Source organism: Lepisosteus oculatus, chromosome 5 (assembly GCF_040954835.1).
Source record: "Lepisosteus oculatus isolate fLepOcu1 chromosome 5, fLepOcu1.hap2, whole genome shotgun sequence".
Lineage (NCBI taxonomy): Eukaryota > Metazoa > Chordata > Actinopteri > Semionotiformes > Lepisosteidae > Lepisosteus > Lepisosteus oculatus.
Window position 1 is genome coordinate 30,352,230 of NC_090700.1, and position 21,535 is coordinate 30,373,764.

Below are 21,535 nucleotides of genomic sequence, written 5' to 3' on the forward strand. Positions count from 1 at the left end.
CTATTTGCAGACTTGCTTAACTTGTGAATCGCCTGTCATGTGCTCATTTACAAACACATTACCATGCGTCTATTTGCATACATATTTCCATACAGAATCATCAACATTACCTATTGGAAACACTTTCACATAGAATGTAGTGTTCAGGAGCAGCGATTATCTCTGGAATAAACAGCAGACAATGTCCTAGTCATATCAAATAAAACAAGTTTCTTGAAAGAAGCAACTTAGCCTTGGTAGAGAAAAATGAAAAGGATTTCTGTATAAATACAAGCATAAAGTCCCAAGGGCTTCTTCACTGTACTACTCCTGCAGGACTGCCCTGTTCCCAACACAGCCCCAGACAGGTTCGGTTTTTCAAACACCAGCTTGGTCTTTCTTTAATTTCCACAGTTTTAACGGCAAAACCTGCTGTTCCAAAACCCCCCAGCCTGCAGCTTCTTTCCACTGAACAAACACTCTCAACAAGCTCATCTTCAGTTTAATGCAAAAGTGTAGTGAAGTCTTTCAGCTGTTTCTTTAGTTATTCAGCCTACAGGACTCAATAAGATAGGTGGCACTTTATTAAGACAACTGCATGTTGTCAATAAAAAGGAAATGCTTTAATGTATGGGACTTTCAATGGGTGTTTGCTACAGCCAATTTCATCTTTGGTTCAGATTGAGGGACAGCTTCAAAAACCAGATTAAAAACAGCCCAGACTTCTGACAGGAGAAAGAGCTAGAAGGTGACTAAGGATCCCATACCTCTACTGGTCTGGAGACACAGCTGCTGTAATGAACCACACTCCTACAGTGTAAGAACATGTCTCAACCAAATAAACACACAAAGACAGCCTTAAATCACCAGTATCAGTTTTACAGATATTTTAAATCATGGACACAGTAGAATGCAAATTGTTTTTTTTACATTTAATGACCTGAAGCTCTGGCCATTCCTGTTAGGAGCACCGGAAGATACCTGTTACCTCCTATTACAGCAAACATGGGCTCAGGGTCTCAAGACGCTTACAGGAGAGCAGCATTTCTGATGCACAGTTCCAGTAACTGTACCACTTCCATCACTCACAGGTGGCAGAGGGCTTGTGGTTGGAGTCAGTGATGTAATCTGTCCGCTTCTGCCGAAAGCCACAACTCAGCACTCTAGCACAGTCCTACTTATTTTGATATATCATTTTGAGTAGAGTACAGTACAGCCCTGAAAGCATCTCAGATTTTGAAACTATTTAGTAGGAATAAAGAACTTTGTGATGATGAATAGTCATGTACAGTTTCCTAGAGCCTGCAAGACCTTTAACTCTTCCTTGTTGAGCTTTCACTGTGTATCAGCAAGCAAGCCACGGTCACTTCATCTTTTCCCAACCCGGCTGAAAGTTGAGTCCAAATAATATCCTGATTATAACAACGGGTTCAGTAGGCAGCCAAGAAGGGCAGATCAACACTTCTTTTTCATTTCATTTTACAATCAAGCCTGGCGGAGTGAAAGTGATGCCTGATGCCAGTGCTGCACTATCTCAGAACCAAAATGCTGATCTTGCCTCAGTATTTAGTTACACGACTAGTTTCTCTGGCCTTCCTTCTCTGTGTCAAGCTAATTGAAAATAACACTTTGGCACCACGCTGCATGGGTTTAACAAGGACTGTGAAGCATCAGGACCGAAACTTTGGCACAAGGGCAGAAAAAAAAAGCCAGCTGCTGATCACCTCAAAACTTCGACCCATGGTGTCAGATTCATTTGATCAAAAGCAAACCAATTGGCCAAAACAAACTGAACACGCCTCGGCACTGATGAGCAGCAGTTACAGCTTAGCCATGAAAACAGCTGGGCAGGTTTCCTGCACAGCCACAACCCCCATGCAAATCCAAAACACCTTTACCCTCGGAATATTTCCGTGTCATTTCCAGGCATTACTCGGAAACGGCACCTGCTGAGCTTGACAAAAGACCTCGGAGGCAATTCTGTCCACTGTCCCTTTTGGACATCATAATCCAGCTCCTTCGGCACTAACAAATAACTTTTCAGTATGTCTCTGGACTTTCAAGCGACATACTGTAATGATAGGGTGGAAAAAAAAACATTTCCTTGTCAAGTCCTTGTGCAACTTTTGTCACACACAACCTACACTCTTACTTATCTCCTCCCAAGTCTCCGAGTTCTTCTTTTTAGACTAAAGATGTCAAATGCTAAAAATTGCACAGTTAAACACCAGATGCACCAGCGTCTATGCATACGGTCCAAAACCAAAACCGAAGACACCCCGAGTTCAGGCAAACACCACGAGGTGAAGGAACAAGCCGGGCACAGCTGACAGGGAGCCCCCCGACTCCACGCCACACCGTGGGCCACACTCAAGGTAGTGCTGGGGGGGTCTACGAAACCGACTACGCCAACAGCTCAAGCCTACTTTTTACAAAATGATTCCAGTGACCCAAACACAGCAGGTATCTTTGTAGAGCCTCATGCCACAGCAGTAACTTAACTGAAGCAAGGATGCACATAAAGGGCGCAGTAGTGAAACCGGCCTGTTACTCGCAAATCCAACTGATCTGATCGTTTTCTCTAGCAGCTGCTTTACCTTGGGGGGCACTCTGAAAGACGCTTCAAACTGGAGGAAGTAGGCAAATCACACAAATGGAGTTACGAATCACACAAATATGACTATTAGCAATAAACTGTATACATTAGAGACTGTTCACATATTTAGTAAAAGCAATACACTGGCGTAAACATGTTATTAACACGGTCACTGTGCTTTCATAGGTGACCACACCAGTGAGCCATAAGATACGCACATTCTGTATTCTTTCACACAAAACCCCAAAAAACTTCTTTAAATTCATAGCTTTATAAACAATGCAATGTCTTTTTTTTTTTACAATATTCACATTTAGACCACCGGTATAGTACATTTTTCAACCAAAGAATCCAACCAAGGTAAAAAAAGAGGCAAGTATTATTTACTTAACACCAGTATACTGCAAAGTACTGTTCTCTCTAATTTGTAGGGAAATGCTGTAAACTACAAAAAGGCCTTCGGAATTTAAATAATCCGACACAGCTCTCCATATGTAGTTGAAACCTCTCATAGCTTTGCCCTGCCACAAGCAAAACCATTCAGACAATGACGGCACTGGATCTCCCCGAATGTTCTTAAAACTAAATCAACGCAGACTAATTGGTTTCTGAAATGGAGGGTGGGGTTACATCACAACCTATAGTACAGTGCATCATAAATCGTACAGTAACATCATCATATACGCAGGCTTGTACAATCCTTAGCTCGTTTCACCAGGATTAAAACAAGAAATGGCTAAGAAGCCAAGCCCCCCTGAGAATTAACACCCCCACACACATTAAATAACTGTAACGACTATCACTAGCTAAATATTTGATCCCGCAAATGTGCCTAAAGACAGGAACAACAAAATGGGATCGGATGCTTCCCTCTTCCTCACTTAATATAAACTATCCTCAAAAAAACTATAATTTGCACGTTACATACTTCAAAGGAGTAAGAACATGACATAATGACAAACTATTCTCTTTTCTGTTAAAATACATCAAAAAACACTTCACAATGGAAAAACTAGTATTTTTTCCTTTTATTTTAAATTCAAAGCCAACGTCCCAAAGCAGAGGAAAAGAGGATTTACAGCACACACAACCCCTTCTTTGTTTTTGTTACACAAGAATGTGTCGAAAATTAAGGGTGCAAACAAAATACGGAGTGATCATTATGAGGATGGCTCTCAGTAGGGCAAGGGTATCAGGGGGGAGACAGTGGTTCTCTCTCTCCTTGGTGAGTGTTGATGGTGCAGACGTGTGGAAGAATTATTTATTTTTTTACAGTGGCCATGTTTGAAAGCACACCAGTTCTACACCAATTGAAAGAAACGACTGGATTCAAAGATAAGCATTTCTGAGGCCAGCCTTAAAGGCTGTGGTAATTCATAAATAAATAAATAAACCCTTAATCCACATCTTTTAATTCTTCCACAATAATCCCAGTGTAGTCTCACAAAATGGCCCAGATGGAGCAGTCCAGAGCCCCTGCTAACCACAAAGCCAACATGGAGGACAACACCCAAGAAACAGGCCTGTTAGGTGTATTTGCTGAATATTAAGTTTCTTACACGTAATTAAGTTAATTTTTCAAGGAGGGGAATCATATATGCACTAAGAAACTCGGGACCTTTTTAGATCCAAAAAATAAATAAAACGAAAGAAACGTGGTTACGAACTACCATATGGTACAAAATTTACATATAAATATAAATTTGACATGTGGCGTTAGAAACAATGTTATTTAAATAACACAATGCTTCATCTCAAGTCAATTTACTTGCTAATCCAAATAAAACAAAACGCGTTAAAAGGGCTGTGCTTTTACGAAGAACCGGGATAGAAAGATATGGGGGGGGTGGGGGGAGGGCTTGATATTTGATATCGTTTGATATCTGACGAGTGAAAGCTTGCGTTTCTGTTCCGGTGCCTTTTTTTTAAAAAAAAATAGACATAAACATAAGAACATCAATTGAAAAAGGGGGAGGCAAATGTTTTTAAATTTGACTTCCTAGTCGGTTCGATCATGAGTCACCGAGGAGAATCCGGCTCCTGCGTGAGAGATCACACGTACCGATCACTCCTCCGGAGTACACAACTTTCTCCATTCCCCGAAAAACAGCACATCCACACCGCAAATCACGCTGCACGCCACGGCCCGAGCTCTCCCCGGCCCGCGGGCGAGCCCCAGGAGCTGCTCGGCCCCGAAGGGCAGCGAACATGTCGAGTTTGGGGAAACAAACAACACCGGAGTAGGAGGGATTAAGAACATTTCTGACCCATTTTTTCAGTGTTGACGTAAACCGATTAGAAGAATAGGTGGCGATGCACGTTTAATTGTCCGCTCGTCGTCAGTTTTTTTTTTAAAAAAAAGGAAACCGAGTTTTAAAAAACACCCCCCCCCCCCTCTCTACAGAGACACTTCCCCGTGGGGAGAACGGAGGCCGCCGGGGTTTCCCAAGCCAGCTACCCGGCCCAGGCGCTCCGGTCCCCGGGCAACGGCGGACCTGCTGGGGCGCGGAGGTCACGACACGCCGGCCGGAGCCCGGGTCGCCTCTCCGCGGCCCCCGACCCCCGGGCTCGAGTGGGGAAGGACTCAAACTTTCGGACGATTAACACCCTCTCTCCCCCCGCTCCCCCTCCTCCTTCTTCCCCCCCGGCGTCACGGAACCGAACAGCTCGGATTTCCACGGACTGTCGCCCGGCCCCACGACACCTCCTCCTTGCACACAAGCAGCTCCTCTCCGGGAGCTGCCCCGCTTACAACCGACCCACCTCCGTCTCCCCCTCCCATAGAAACCGGGGAGCAAGAAGGCGAGGGCTTCGCTCGTTAAAGCCGTCCAGAAACGAGGCGTCCCGTCGCTAATGAGCATGAGCAGCAACTCGACCACGTCGCCTGCTCGGGTCGAGGCGACTTCATCCCGGATTTTTAGACACTTTCAGGGTTATAACGACAGTAACAGCGCCCGGGCAGGTAAACGGAGGAGCAGCGGGAGAAAAGGCCGTCGAGGGCTTTGATTTTGAACCACCCAGGATCGATAATCGAGGACGGGGGGGAAACCCGTTGACTAGTCGGCAGTGCAACTGAAAGTTGTAACGCCAGCAGCCAGAACTGTTGGGTGTCTTAGTGAATATCCGTCGACAGCACAGTTTTGAGTTTCTTTTTTTATTATTACTGGTGGGGGGGGGCTTCTATTCAAACTCGCAGCTAAGACATTTAAAGGAGGTCTGGAACTGAATGGGTTTACCCATTAATACTTCAGGAAAGCAAAAGGGGGCTTTTTTTTTAAAAAGCACACGGCATCAGTTTGCATTTATGCAACTATAAAGCTCCCCTGAAGCTCACGGACGTGTTTTTTGTCTCCCTGGTGTGTAAAGAGAAGTAGGGCAACTGTTTTTTTCGGCTGGTGTCCCTGTGTTGTGTCAGAATCTCTTCGCAACCACACACACACACAAAGAACCGTCTTCCCTGAAGCCCCGAGCCGCCATATTGAAAACTTCTTAAAAAAATAAAACAAATGCACGTAAAAAAAAACCTCCCCCTCCCCCCCCCCGCACACACAAACAAACATACACCACTAAAACATGACAAAAGTGAAGGACTACGGCGTTTTCTCCAGGGGGCCCGCTGGACCTCTCTTGACCGCACTCACCGGCGGCGGGCGGACTTTGCAGATGCCCGTTTTCTCGGCGATAGGCCGGATCTTGTTGATGAAGGCGAACGGGTCGGCGAACTCCTCCCAACTGGGCTCGAAGACCGGGCACTCCGGGGGCGGAATGAACTCGTCGGGCCGCGGCTGGGTCATCATGGTGGGTCCGGTTCCCAGGATCGGGGGGTGTCGGTGGCGAGAGGAGGAGGAGGATATTGAAGGGGGGGGGGAGGAAAGGGAGGTTGAGGAACAATTCGAACCCTTGACGATCTTATTAACCCAGATCCAAACTGCGCTGGTTTCGAGCTCTGTCCGTAATCCACCGTCTGCTCCACCGACTCTCCGGCAACTGCTCTTCCCTTTAACTCGCTGGGTACTCGCCGACGCTCGCTCTCCAGCGCGCACACACACTCGCGCACAGCCAGAGCCCTGCGCTTAGGCGCCGGCCACCTCCGCCACGGCAACTAGTCCCCTGCAATTCTCACAATTTGGCCTCGATCGTGTACGAGCCATCGATTTATTTACTTATTTCTTGGCCAGATATCCCGGGAAAAGGGTGCTTAATTGGATCGTCGATTAAAAAAAAAACATTTAATTTTTAGACTGCAAATGTGAAAAAAACATTTCAAGTTCAGGAAAGCAGTTTAGACTATTCCACATTTCTGCGTAATATCTCCAGGTTTTATATAAAAGTGTCTGCTTCACGAACATATTATCTTGAACATCATTTCGTCTTGTATTCCAAAGCTCTTTAAAATACTAGATTTATAAATGCTACGATATACAATTCTTAGACACACAGAGAGCAGAAAAACTGAAATATTATTCTCTACGTCTGTCAATCTTCCGCCTTCGGTGTTCTTTTCTTTGCACCGTTTAATGAATTGTCCCGTGTGTGAACAGGAAACTCGAGTGTTGTGTGGATTAACATCGCGTTTTTACTACCAAATGACTGAAGTACAGCAATAAAACCCCGACATGTTCCCTGTTCGTTTCAAATATGGACGCCACCACTACCGTGCCAGACATCCCGGGAACACAAAGACCAAGGACTAGTTCTTATTTTATTGATGAAGTGCTTAATTCTTAACAAAAAATAAGCGAAACAAGCCGTTTATCGAAAAGCCGTCTGGAAATGACCATGTCGTTGTTATTGTTTTTACAGCCCTAGCTTTAACGTTTCGGCCATGACTTTGGTCAATTTAGATCCCACGACACCCCATTCCTTTTCAAAACTGCCCAACTCTACTGTTGACTGACGGTACTGCCGTTTTTTTTAAATCCTCCATAATTCATTTGGTGACATTTCCCCACAGATTGCATCGTCTTCAGGGACCAAGCACAGACTTCAAAACGGCCGGCCAGACGCCTGGAACAAGGCGGAGGAACAATTTGAATAAACCCTTGTTATGGAATACCTAACGACAATCTAAATGCATAACCTTCTTAAAATTCCCCCACTGCATACTTTACCACAAAAGCACAGTGGGAAACAATGCTCTTAACTCGCTGGGTTTATGAAAATTGAAAATGTAGATGCCTTCCACAGCTCAGTGACAAAAACACCCAAATTCAACCAACTATTTTTTTTTTACAAAGAATGGGCACAACACAAGTCTGAGCGCTTGCCATTAATGTTTACTTGGGCGGAGGGATACGCTTCAGCTGACAGCTTCACGGTGGCCGGAACTCGCTCTTTAAATAGACTCTGTGGAGTTGCTGATAGGGCGCAGCTCAAGAAGGAGGGGGGAGCTGAAGGGAGGGGTTTGGGCGAGATTCATTGTTAAAAGCAAAAAAAGTCGAAATGAAGGTTTGGAATAAAAATACAACGTGCACCTAATATGAAAACACGTTGTCTTGTTTTTTTTGTTTTACAGAAGTCAACATGAAGGTGCGTTGGGTTTCCCCTCCCTCCAGTGCATGTTTAATAAAGGGGCGATTTATACAAATAAAAAACTTGCATACAAAATAAGGTCACGCCTCCGACGTACAAGGTAGGCAAAGATCCAAAAATAGGCGAATACTGTACTACCCACCAACAAAACAGGAAGCTGCGAGGAACAATGTGTAAAACACAGACTGGTCAGGATTCACACTTCGTTTCCGTGTGAAAAACAAAACGAAAAGAATGAACCCTTAATTTTTATCTTGGACACGTAACGTCTTTAGAAAAGACGCTCCCTGACGATTTAAAAAATTGTCCTTCAACGAGCTCACACCGCCGTTGTCCGAAACATCCACATCGAAATACTCACCATATTTCGCCCTATAACCTACACAGAAACACTCATATATATATATAACACTCATGTATGCTTAAACCTGCCTCATAAATGTCTCAATTTGGCAGCCTGTGACACAAAACTCATAACATGGACCAGCACGAAACCTCTTGTATCAAATCAGTTCTGTGGCTGTCATAAAAAAAACGAAATTGTCTGTACATGATCAGGTGCTACCATGGAGTGAAAAACTGGGGTTGTTTTACTGTAATGAATATTAAAAAAAGGCATTTTCGTCAGCGAGTAAAGCGAAACACTGCTACTTGAAGTTGGAAGTGTTGTGAAAATAGGAAACGTGCTCCGGGGTACCGGAGTACCCCCCGGCTCACTCACACCCTGAATCTTAACGGCCGCTGCCTCATTAAGCATGAAGTCGGGGACCCGGAAAGCCACCTTCTCAAACGGTGACCCCGAATTTCCTACCTTTCTCGTTAATTAGGGTAACTTTTACCAGATTTCAAACGAGGGTGGAGGTCAGCTACAATTCGTCCGCCACACGGACGCTGTTTATGTAGGTACAACGGGTTCAATAGGTGACTGTCCACTCGGTGTGTTCAATTATCCTTTGATTGATGAGTTTATTGGAAGCATCGCAAAGAGGACCCAAAGGAAAAGAGGAAGACGAAAGGACACATGCAGGCGAGACAATGGTGTTTTAAGCAGGATAAAACACGAGAAAGACCGGGGCGCGATCACACATCAACTTATCTCCCTGCCTGACGAAGAGGAGTGGGTTTAATTAACCTGAATATGAAGCAGGTTCAAGCCTCTGTACCATATCATGTGATTTTATAATCTGATTATACGTCTGTCTCTTAATACACAAAGCCCTTTCACAGTCTAAACAGCAACCTTGATATGTGTACACACAATGGATATGGAGACGATAACACCTAGTTCAAAACATCAGTCTCAAAATGCGAAACATGATTTCTTCTACTGTGAAACGGAGAGTAACAGGTATTCTGCGGAAGGCTGTACAAGGTATTACCACAAAGTGCGCTACAACATCGCGTTTTTATGACTCAACACAACAGCAGTACAGTAAAACAGGAACACGGAAAGTTCACTCGAGTTTCCAATAAAGAAAACTACGGGGGTCACGTCCATTCACTTCTGTTGCTGTTGTTGTTTTACTTGTAGCGCTTCGTAAAAAAAGTTTCCAATTAAATTTTTCTTTCACTTGGAAGGGAAAGCGGAGGCGACTGGTTTGCAGGCTTATGGCCGGGAGATGCGTCGTTTTCCCCTGCCTACTTATGCGAGTACGTTTTGCCGGCCGGCCGGTTGCACTGTTCTTTAGGACACTGAAAGATTAAACACCGTCTTACTCGGTCAGATCGACGGGTTTTGACTCTGTAGAGAAAACCCACTCGGGTGTGATCGTTCCTCTCACTTCTTGATCACAATCCCATTCAAGTACATTAAAATAACACCCCCGTATCGTTAAACCGAACTTTCAACAGCTGACAACAATTGTTGTGCTCATCCGAACATTTCTGCAGTTTAGAGATTAATTCTAAATTGACTCCACGCAGGAGAAAGAATAAAACGCATTGTTTCAGCTGCGAAACTCGACGCCGTAATATTTTCAGTTGACCGGTATTTCTTTAAAAAAAAAGGTTTGTACTTTTTACTCAAAATAATTCAAACGTAAGAACACATATTTAATAGACAGGACATTTCTTATACATTTTATTTCCGTTTATATACTCATACTTTGTGTTCGTGCCGACTCCATTTTGGGCTTGGCGTTGTGCCACAAACCCGTCGCGTCTGCAGGGCAGCTCAAATATGACGTCTTTCCGTACCATCTCTGTGGCCAGCAGGTGTAAAAACTTTTACATTTTTCACAGCGTTTAAAGGGGTATTTATTATCCATCACAATCTCCCAATTGTATTGATTTACCCCCTTTACAGCGCTTGTAGAAAGAAATAGGTACATGTAAATAACGGAACTATGAAAACGTGAAGCGTTAGGATTTAAAGTATCTCGTACAGTACGCATTACATAAGATACTTCACCTTAGGATTAGAAGTCATATAATCAGGCGAGGAGAAAAAAGGAAGGATACATTTGAAAGCAGTATATTTAAACGCCTCCCTTAAGGTTCATCGTGGGGATTAAATGTCTCTCCGGCCAAGACTCTTTTTCCCCATCCTCTCGGGGCGGCGCTATAAAACTCTTTCAGCCTTTAAGTTAAGTCTTACAACTGCACGGCACCTACGTATTAAAGCGTAAAAGCATATTGAAGAGGACACTAGTATTTGTTGTTTTTTTTAAATACAGTTTTCGGATTTTAGCGACCACTGCTAAAAGAGCAGGGCCAAGTCTGTGTACGGAGCCACTTCCTGCGGTTGCTTGAATTCGAGGGACCCCTCAGCATCAACCAGCCGGAGACCCATGGACAGGTTCAGGGCCAGCACGTAGCTCACGAATAATCTGCTACCCGCAAAACGCACAGCTAATCAATTTACACAGAGACAGGAGAAAAGTGTCTCTTCGCGTCGGCTCGCCGGAAGGTGAAATTCATACCACGTCAATTTATACAAAATATACCGTTACTTGCGCTGCGAATGTCTTTTCTGTGCGACAGCACTGTAGTGGGAGCGCGATGCTTCCGAGATTCCAAGACTGTGAATGTCTTGGAACAAAGATTTATCATCCTTTCTTGATAACGGCGTGAGCACGTTTTTTGTTCAGGAAACTGACACCTATGAAACACCATACCGCCAGGACACGACAGACGAATGCACGCAGCGCAGAACCTAAAGAGATTTTAAAAAGTCGATCGCAGCACCCATGCATTTGTTATGAGTGAAGGCGAATGATCAACGTATTTCACATTAAATTAACCCAACTGGAGGACGCGCATTGTCAGAGGAGATACTACTTCCCCAGCTGTAGCTGTTCCGGGAAATAACAGCGCTGCAAGTAGCCTATCAAGTTTTGAAATACAAAGTGATATTTAAAAAAAAGATACAAACGAACAATAAATGACGCTTATCACCCCCAAACTATCATCCACTTCCTCTGTTAACACGTTTTTATACATTCATGACAAAACATCACCGAAACATTCTCGCCTCTGTTGCGATCGCCCGGCTTTCAGTGGAAAGAAAATCCGCTGCTCTTTCTCATTTGTTTTTTTCTTCTCTAAACTGATGGCGCCTCGCCGCGTTAATGACGGTTATAACACAGCGGCTCTAGAGAACAACCCTAGAACCCTAGAGACACAACGTGTCTGAAGGGGTGATCGCCATTGGGGGTTAATAGGCAGGCTCACTACAGGGAGAATGGTTGTTGCTAGCGTGACTGACTAATGCCACGGATATTTACATAAAGGTGGGGGGCGGATACAACCGTTGTCCACGTGGCAGAACAGGAGTATAGGTTGTGCAATAGCCGCGGTCTTTCACTTAAGGGTATTATTCCCTGTACCTCTGTACTTTATTAATCGAGGTTTATTGCAAACTGCAGATCAGCCCGGATAAATGTTTTTTTTTGCCAAAGCTGTACAAACGCTGCATATGGCCGACGCCAGGAAATCGTTGCATGAAAACGTCAGATGGCACCCACGAGTCTCAGATCCCGAGATCCCAATCACGTGGTGGGCTCTCCGTTGTCGGTCCAAGTTGTCAGAACCCCGGTGTTGCGGGTCCGTGTGTGATCACCACATCCTGAGGCCAAGGCCTCAGTTGCATTTGACCGAATGTCACCCTTACCGCAGAAAAGGAGCCTCCAGGGAGTTGTGCAGCGTTTTCCGCTAGAATATGCTACTATCATTACCGACGAAGCCCTGTTGCTGCGGTGCGGTTGTAATGTTTAGCAAGTTTGCACACTCCACGTACACCGGTGCTAATAGTAAGTTCCGGTTTGCGAAAGGGGGGCTATGCTTCGAATTATTTTTGCTCTACTCCCTGCTCTCGTATTCTGAAACCTTTTATCGGCGAAAAAAAAAAAAACAACCTTTACAGCTCGTTAATCTCGCATCCAAAGTCGTCGCGAGTTTCAGGCGTCAGGGGGACACTCGAAGCACGTTCCGTGCAGCCAGTATCCAGACATTCATCCGCAGTGGATAATGCAATTTAAAATCCCACCATTCCGGAATTAGTCTCCTGCCAGCTCATCGAGAATCCGGAAAAAGGCAGTTCATGGTTGTGCACGACCTTCATACAGCGATTACGTAAATCCACACAGCCGATGGTGACGGCCTCTCCTCAGGAGGAAACGCGTTAAAAAAAAAACGGGAACTCATCCTTCCCATGGCAAGAGCGTGGGGGTAGTTCACACCGCAATTCAACAGGACAGACTTTTAGAGTAACTACAGTACGCCACAGTCCCCTGAACCGTAGTGGTGAGGCAATATCCACCCCACCCCATTAAGGATTTTTCAAGCTTTGTGATGAACAAAAGTCGATCCAGTCAGTTCAAGAGTGGATACTGAGCTGTTGACTTGTGCATCAATTAAAAGAGGATTTAATAACTGAAACTGCACAAATTCTCCTTCCTGTGGAGATGAGCCAGACTGCTGTGCTCCAAGCCCAGCTCAGTCACCACTGGACCGATTGCAATGAAAATCGCCTCAGTTCCAGTTTGCCAGACTGAAAAGTTTTACAATTGGTGGAATACTGGTCACTAGTGGGACTAGTGGACAGACCCCTTATCCACATACAAAACCCCAAACCAGACTCGCCCCCCTTCACTCCGGCATTAAAAACTGAACAGCTCAGGATCGATGTTACAAGAAGACTTTATTCAGCAGCTGCAAAAACACAAATATCAGGACGAAACGGTCAAGAGACGCTCTGGAGACAGGCTCGAGAGGGGACACAGCAGGGAGAAGGAAGTGCTCGTCGTGATGTTGGAGGTCCTGCGCTCGGGGGGAGGGGGCTCAGGCTGTGCCAGCTCAGTACTCCTCCCCCTCCTCCTCGCCCTCCACCGAGTCCGTGCCCACCTCCTCGTAGTCCTTCTCCAGCGCCGCCAGGTCCTCCCTGGCCTCGGAGAACTCGCCCTCCTCCATGCCCTCGCCCACGTACCAGTGCACGAAGGCGCGCTTGGCGTACATCAGGTCGAACTTGTGGTCCAGGCGGGCCCAGGCCTCGGCGATGGCGGTGGTGTTGCTCAGCATGCACACGGCCCTCTGCACCTTGGCCAGGTCGCCCCCGGGCACCACCGTGGGGGGCTGGTAGTTGATGCCCACCTAGGAGACAAGAGGGGGAGAGCCTCTTTGGATCCGATCACTCACACCTGCAGCGCGCTCTCACGAGAGGTTTGAGGGTGGAGCAAGCTGCCCAGCCACGATGTGGAAGCCAACAGCTTGGCTTCACAAGACTAGAGAAGATCAGTTAACTACCAAGTACCAGACAGGCTTAGATGGGTGGGCATCACCCATGGCAAGTGAGGGACGGGTTCAGCCTTTGCTTTGAAACCCGAGGAGCAAAGACTACACACTTCTGAGAGGGGTTTAGCCATCTGTGTCCTAACTACTTCTTCCAATTCAGGCTCACAGAGGAGCTGGAGACTGTCCTTGGCAAGCAACAGACAAGGAATAAACTCCGGATGGGATGCCAGTCCACTGCAGGGCAGGGGCACTGCCAGTACATCTTTGAACTATGGGAGGAAACCAGTTTCCTCTGGGTACACCATGCGAACTCCACAGACAGTACCCCAGTGCCTGGCAGTGGTTATTCGGGGCAGCTGGTAGTCTCATCAGAAAGGGCAGGTGCAGCACTTACCTTGAAGCCGGTGGGGCACCAGTCCACAAACTGGATGCTGCGCTTGGTCTTGATGGCGGCAATGGCAGCGTTGACGTCCTTGGGCACCACGTCCCCGCGGTACAGCATGCAGCAGGCCATGTACTTGCCGTGGCGGGGGTCACACTTCACCATCTGGTTGGAGGGCTCGAAGCAGGCGTTGGTGATCTCGGAGACGGACAGCTGCTCGTGGTAGGCCTTCTCGGCCGAGATGATGGGCGAGTAGGTGACCAGGGGGAAGTGGATGCGGGGGTAGGGCACCAGGTTGGTCTGGAACTCTGTCAGGTCCACGTTGAGGGCGCCGTCGAAGCGCAGGGAGGCGGTGATGGAGGACACGATCTGGCCGATGAGCCGGTTGAGGTTGGTGTAGGTGGGCCGCTCGATGTCCAGGTTGCGGCGGCAGATGTCGTAGATGGCCTCGTTGTCCACCATGAAGGCGCAGTCTGAGTGCTCCAGCGTGGTGTGGGTGGTCAGGATGGAGTTGTAGGGTTCCACCACAGCCGTGGACACCTGGGGGGCCGGGTAGATGGCGAACTCCAGCTTGGACTTCTTGCCGTAGTCCACCGAGAGGCGCTCCATCAGCAGGGAGGTGAAGCCCGAGCCGGTGCCGCCGCCGAAGCTGTGGAAGATGAGGAAGCCCTGCAGGCCGGTGCACTGGTCCGACTGAGGAGAAAGAGAGACTGTGTGGGTGAACGTGCCCGAGCTTCGGCCCTGCATGGTGGCGGAGTGCCAAGAGCCCCAGGCCTCCTCCTCTTCCTCCTGCTCCCTTCCCTTGGCCTGCAGCTCCAAGACGAGCCCTGGCCAGTTGAGACTCGTAGGGCACCAGGCTCATTAAAGTCAAACCCAGCTTGGCTCGCTTCTGCCGAAACTCTCCCAATGCAAAGAGCCAGAAACCAGTCTCATGTATGAGAGGGGCTCAAGAAATTCTACACAAAAAAAAAACAGCACTTGCATGTGGAATGTGTGCACTCTTGACTAGTCAATGAAGCAAACCACACTCCTAAACTCAAAGCTTCGTTCAGCATTGAAGCAGAATGGCTCTGGCTGCAGGACGGGCTAACGTGGAAGGTAGCTAGCCTGTCCCAGAACATGGGCTACAATCCACCGCGGGGTCTGAAAGGAGAGCCAATGCCCCAAGAGTGTTGTAGTTGACGTCCCCCTGCCCATACTTGCAAAACAATCTGTCCCCGCTCCTCTGGGCTTTACTCACTAGCTTGCGGACACGCTCCAGCACTAGGTCGATGATCTCTTTCCCCACAGTGTAGTGCCCACGGGCATAGTTGTTGGCAGCATCCTCCTTCCCAGAGATGAGCTGCTCAGGGTGGAAAAGTTGCCTGTATGTCCCAGTCCTGACCTCATCTAGGAGGGGGGAAAAAAACAAAAGTTACAACCTCCTCAGCAACTTCAGTGCATCTTCACAATCCCATGTTGCACTGCTCCGACACCAGCAGGGCCTGATGGGAAAGCCTTCAGAGAAGGCAGCTAAAAGCTCTGCAGTGTCTTTCCACAGGAGAACAGGATTACAGGTACATTTCCCCCCAGTCTTCTAGGCAGTGGCAAAGAGGATCAAGCCCTCAGCACGTCAAAAAAGTTTAACTGAATCAGCCTGTGGAGGCTGATCTCATGGGCTGCCTCCTCTTGCACAACAGGGACACTTGTCATCCGTGACAAAATCCTCTCTGGAAAGACGGCAGTCATTCACGGAACTTGGAAACCTGTTCTTTGTGGGAGACAGTGCAAGCTTTCAGCAGGAAACAACATGTCTTGGCAGTGTCTGCCAAGGTTTAAAAGGCACTTCGGTAAATGTTTGAGGATTACAGACTGTTCTATAGGCAGACAGTTTAGCAATCATGAGGTTAAACCAACATCAGGTCTCCAATTCCTGCTTTGCTCTAAAGTTTTTGCTGGTACTTTCTCCTAATTTGGAGAAACAAAATAAATACTTTAAGGTCCTGCAGTAAAGCACACTGCAAGCTACATTATGAATGAGGCATGTGCATACTAATGAGAATTTGATGCAAAGAGCTGGATTTTCAGGAGAGCTGATCAGAAGAGACCAAGCAGATGCAAGTGGGGTTCAGAACCAGAAATGACTGCCCCAGCCTTGTTCCGCAACATTACAGAGGTGGAACAAGCCCATCAAGAAGAGTCCCAGCCCCTTAGTCCAATCCACAGGCACCTGTCTATTAACCCCCACACTTGGAGGTCTGAGGTGGGTTGCTCAAAATAAGAGTATTTCATGCAGTTACCCTTCCTTCCATTTGCAATACTGAAATTAAGTACATGCACTGCCTGGATTGCTGCTACCTTTTATTTAAGACAAACATGGCAGCTTCTTCCAAGCCACATTTTAGTTAAGCAGAAAACACAGCACGAAAGTAGTAATGAATATTTGATTACGAGTCCAGCATGAAGGACTTTGGGGGCGGGGGCAGAAGTCTTATCTACAGGGAAAGATTTTATCAAGTCATCCACTAGCTGCTGTTTGTAGGCGGCAGATGAAGCTCTTTGAGCTGCTGCGTGTTACAGTAATGTACAGAGACAGGGACGGCCCTCAGGAGTCACTGTACAGACTGTTCTTTGTTCCAGTGGAACGGAGGGCAAATCGCTGGACAGGCCTGTAAATGCACAATATGCGCAAACATGCTCCATACAAGCTTGAATAAAAATATGCAACACAAATCAATTGGAGCCAAATGCATTTATAATTTAACTAGGCAATTAGGTATTGGTTTAGTCACCGAGAAAGACATCTGAATCATTTTAAGACTGATTAACACATTTTGTTTGTGTGCCCCTACACAGGGAGGACCCCTAGAAAAACAGGGTAGGTTTCAATTTAAAGACCACAGCTCTGCTTTCAAGTCTGTAATTAGTCAGCTAAGCAGGGCTGGGGGGGGGAATTTCATATCCAAATGGTCACCCCCAATCAGCTATTTTAAAATAAAAGGCGTTTTCAGCTGGAAAAAGCGATGCTCGCTCAAGCCTGCTCACCCCCTACCCAGGCCTGAGCCCACCACCCAAGCAACACCGTCCCAGGACTCCTGGGACCTCTCCACCCCCCCCGCCCACCCCCCAGTCCTCCCTGTCCCCAGCACTCACCAATGACCGCAGGCTCCAGGTCCACAAACACAGCGCGGGGCACATGCTTTCCCGAGCCCGTCTCGCTGAAGAAAGTGTTAAAGGAGTCATCCCCGCCACCAATGGTCTTGTCGCTCGGCATATTGCCGTCGGGCTGGATGCCATGCTCCAGGCAGTACAGCTCCCAGCATGCATTGCCAATCTGCACGCCCGCCTGGCCCACGTGGATGGAGATGCACTCGCGCTACACAAGCACACGCGGCGGCGCAGGACAGAGAGAAACAAGACAGGGGCGTTAGGCCGGGTCCTTACCAACCACTGTCGGCTCCAGGTCCACGAATATGGCCCTGGGGACGTGGCGGCCCGAGCTGGTGTTGTTGAAGAAGGTGTTGAAGGGGTCCCGACGGGAGCTGACCATCTCGGCCCCCTCCTGCACCACGCCGTCGGGCCCCACCCCGTGCTCCAGGCAGTACAGCTCCCAGCATGCATTGCCAATCTGCACCCCCGCCTGGCCCACGTGGATGGAGATGCACTCTCGCTGCGGGCCGAGAGCAACAGCATCATAACACCGCCACAGCGCCTCCAGCTGGCGGAGCCACAGCACTGCAACAGCAAGTGCATCTATGGCTTCCACACCCTGGGGCTGCGAGTGGCTGGATGCCGTAATATCAATCCGTGGGAAATAAAAGACACTTCATACTTCCTGCACGGCTGAAGTCTATATCTCAAGAGCAGTTTAGTTCAGTCTTTGCAGTACTAGGGAAAACTGATAAGTAATTCAGCTCAGTGTTCAAAAGGGATAATTTATGAGGTATTCTAAAGGCCAAGGAACTAAAATTGGGGGGGGGGGGGACCTTAAAGAAAAAGCCAGGAGGAGAAAACCGCTTCAAATGGCTGAAGTGTGGGAGTCGCAGACTGAGCTCTTGCCAATATTGAAACGTTCAGGATGCTGAAAGCACAGTGTTGAGTAACGCCAAATATCTGTTTGAGCACGATTTTGCTACAAGGCTAAAGCCACATTAAAAACCAGTTTACACTGAAGCTCGTTGATTCTCTACTCTGAGCTGTATGGCAAGTGCTCTGTAGATGTCATTTATTATAATGAAGCGCCAAAGGCAGGGCAACAACCACAAGCAGCACCAAAGAAAGAAAAAAATCATTTGTAAGTCAGAGCTGTGACCAATCTTAACCCACAACTCCAAGTATTCTCCTCCATGATCGGATTAAGTGCACTAATCGCACTTGCAAGTCAGATCAGGAAGCCAAGAGAATTCCTCACTCCAACACCGATTTCGACACTTAAATGGGTTTGCGGAAAATTTTTCCATTTGGAAAGCAGGCACGGCCTTTCGCAATTTGAATACCCCAAATTCCTGTCCTCATGCTAAATAGGGTGTGTCAGCACAGGTGTTATTCTGGAAGGGAGATTGTGCACCCCAATATCAAGCAGGCTTGCGCCCTATACTCCTACACGACGCTGGACAGTGTCGGTGAAGGGCCTGGCCCGAGACTGTCAAACTACAAGTTCTCTCTTCGCCTGACCCCTGAATGAATGTCCTCTTTACAGGCCTGGCTACCTTAATGGGCAACTGGTTTTACATTAAAGTGCTGCAGGGTTGCAAGTTAGGTCTTAAGTTCTGGGTAAACTGCTTTAATCCGTGTGAGAACATGGCTCAGGTGAAGTTTTTTCTGGCAGCTGCTTAACGAGGGAGGCAGCCTGCTGCCAAGGTCAGTGGGGAGTGGGGCCTTCGGTTTCCGAGCTCCAACAACAACCTTCAAAGCTGAACTGGACCGGGGCTTCTGGGAAGTCGCAGGCAGCTGTCCAGCGAGAGAGCACTAGCCCATTTCCTACTCCGAAAAGCAAGGTTAGGTCTCCCGTCACAGGGCTACAGACAATGGTGGCTGTGGTGCAGTTTCCTGTACACCTCCAGACAGGAAATAAGGCCGAGCTGAAAGCATTCTGTAAAGTGTGGCGCGCGCAGACGTCCACGCCAGTCTCCAATGAGAAAGCCCCCTGCGTCATGTCAGACATTATATGCGAACTCACCAGCAGGCTTCCATGTTAAGTGGACTCTTGAAAAGTCATTTAAAACTAACTTGAGCATTGGGGGCCAGCTTCTCCAACGGGCTGCCAGCACTCGGCAGAACAGCCAAACAGAGGGGCCTGGCCAAGGCGAGCGAGTCCGCTGGCTTTCAGGAAAAACTGGCACCGAACTCCGGGTTTTCCTTCCAGAGGGAATCAACCAGCCGCCCAGCCAATCTGCTCCAGTACAGCAGATTCAACCCGTGCCTTCTACTTGGACATCAAACCTGATTACTATGATCTTGAGAGGATAAGAAGGGATAACTTCTGACCAGCTGTGCACCAACTACTACCATCTACATAAGTGCTTGTTCCACCAAACCTGACCTAAGAGTATCAACTCCATCTTGTAGAAATCAACCTTCTGATCTCCGAACAACGGATTATTAGATTGTGGTTACGTGGAAAGCCTCTACTTGCTAAACCTTTCCTCACATCCGCCTAAACAATCAGTTTACCAGATTTTAGAAGCGTCGCTAGAGAGAAGGTACACAGAAACCCGACATTGTAGAGCTCCGAGGACGTACTCGTCGGCCTTTTAACAAAGGAGGTAGCTTTAGAAACGTGAAAAATTGGGCCAGATCTACAGGAAAACGACTAAAGGAAGTTCGTTTGGATGCACCAAGCTGTCAGACCGCCGGGTAAAACCCACCTAGAGAAGGCAGCTGGCGGTGCTAGTCAGCCTCCAGATCTGTGAAACCCGACACGTCCGTGTCCAGACACCGCCTTATACAGAAGGCGTGGGGGGAGGGAGAGAGAGACCGTAGAGCAAAGTCGCGTTTGCGCTCACAGATGAGCCATCAATCACTCGCAGGTGAAGCAATGAGATCCCACAGCTCCGACATGGGTGGTCGGCGTAGGACGGGTCTTATTTTATTAGACGTCCCGTTCCATTCCGCGTCCTGCTCCTACAAATCCCAGCCCCCGATGTTGGACTTGCGACTTGCTTGGAACAGCAGCCACTTATCAAGACACTTTGCGACACGTTTCGGCCTCATCGGAGCCAGCTATTCGCCTGTTCCGGAGAAAGGGGCGACACGCTTCCAGCAGAAGGAGCGCCCCAGTCTCTTAATCTCCGACAACACTTTCCTAACGATCGCTCATCGACAATCCGCCACTTTTTAGTGCTCAGAGCAAGAAAGTCGGGCCAATCCGTGCCGTTTCACAAAGAACGTGTGGCGGGAATCCTCCACCCTCACCAGGCCACAAGTTACAGCGTCGTCTAAAGATCGCTGTACGCACAATCCATATACCCTGGTGTCAGGGAACGGACTTTGATCGAGCACTTGAAACGCACCCGGAAAAGATCTTTACCCCCCCAGGAATCGTCTTCGCTGCACCCAGATCTCCTTCCTAAGCCCCCCCGTGTCCACTACACCCAAGACAAGAGACAAGTGCTGGCTCCTAAGGCAGATCCCACACATCCCAGCGGTGGATCTTATAACAATCCTTTCCTGCAGTACTTAAAAAAAAGAAAGTTACAAAAGCTCTTTTGACGCACCAAAAAACGCTTCCGCGAATTTGACTGAATCATCATTGCATAATCCGTAACGCTAAGGAACACTGACCCGACCGTGCTAGTCCCTTTCCATTTCAGAGACGTGCTGAACTACGCTCATTTTATCAAAGCAAAAAAAAAAACATCTCCCCCCTCTAAAGCGGGCAGCTATTGCCGACGGACGTAACAGCAACAAGTTCTGCCCATTTCAGTCTCGCATTGTAACTCTGGGAGCGCAAACTGCAACATGTTCAACTTTGGCGCCTTTTGGGAACGAAAACTATCAAACGTGTGCGGTCGAAAAACAGACATACAAATAAAGTTACTTACCATTGCTTCTTTGGTTGCGTCTCAAAAGCAAAAGTTGTGGGAAATAAAAGTGCACGGGGTTTCCAAAAAAACTATTTACAGACCGCTTTTTTTAGGTTTAGAGGCTGCAGGTTTTTCTCTTAGCTCCGTTGACTACAGACGCGCTACGGGTCTCCGCCAACACAGCAATGTCAGGGCATCGAGGGGATGTTCATTTTATACCGAGAGTGTAGCACGGCGGCTCGACAGCGCTGGGTTTTCATTGGCGAGTCCTCAAGTCAATCTCCGCATGCTAGAGGGTTTTATTGGGTGAAG

At 47.7% G+C, this 21,535-nt stretch overlaps 2 protein-coding genes across 5 annotated transcripts in view; both read right to left on the reverse strand.

Moving 5' to 3' along the window:
- kdm5ba (lysine demethylase 5Ba) overlaps window positions 1-6,704 on the reverse strand; it is a 43,143-nt gene extending 36,439 nt beyond the window's left edge. The window contains exon 1 of one of the 3 annotated variants that reach the window (XM_015342246.2): window positions 6,217-6,704. In XM_015342246.2, coding sequence (XP_015197732.2) covers window positions 6,217-6,372 — 156 coding nt within the window. In that variant the 5' untranslated portion in view covers window positions 6,373-6,704. The remainder of the gene's footprint in view (window positions 1-6,216) is intronic. The other 2 variants (XM_015342244.2, XM_015342245.2) reach the window with 2 other exon arrangements.
- Window positions 6,705-13,230: 6,526 nt separating this feature from the next.
- On the reverse strand, window positions 13,231-21,421 carry LOC102687820 (tubulin alpha chain, testis-specific). Of its 2 annotated transcripts, none has more exons than XM_015342240.2 (5): window positions 21,242-21,421; window positions 17,643-17,868; window positions 15,460-15,608; window positions 14,232-14,912; window positions 13,231-13,696 (listed from the first exon to the last, which is right to left on the reverse strand). In XM_015342240.2, exons 1-5 carry the CDS (start codon window positions 21,242-21,244, stop codon window positions 13,403-13,405), a joined length of 1,353 nt encoding a protein of 450 aa, XP_015197726.1. In that variant the 5' UTR covers window positions 21,245-21,421; the 3' UTR covers window positions 13,231-13,402. The 2 variants fall into 2 exon arrangements, with proteins under 2 accessions (XP_015197726.1, XP_015197727.1); XM_015342241.2 differs by lacking the exon at window positions 17,643-17,868 and adding an exon at window positions 17,352-17,574 and having other exon boundaries at window positions 21,242-21,420.
- Between the last annotated feature and the right edge of the window lie 114 nt (window positions 21,422-21,535).

What these genes read in the sequence shown, in the direction of transcription:
- LOC102687820 (XM_015342240.2), bottom strand. An exon ending in TGGAGCGTGTCCGCAAGCTA is followed by an intron (nt 14,913 to 15,459) that starts GTGAGTAAAGCC and finishes CTTTCTCCTCAG; the next exon opens with TCGGACCAGTGCACCGGCCT. An exon ending in GGTGCCCCACCGGCTTCAAG is followed by an intron (nt 13,697 to 14,231) that starts GTAAGTGCTGCA and finishes CTTGTCTCCTAG; the next exon opens with GTGGGCATCAACTACCAGCC.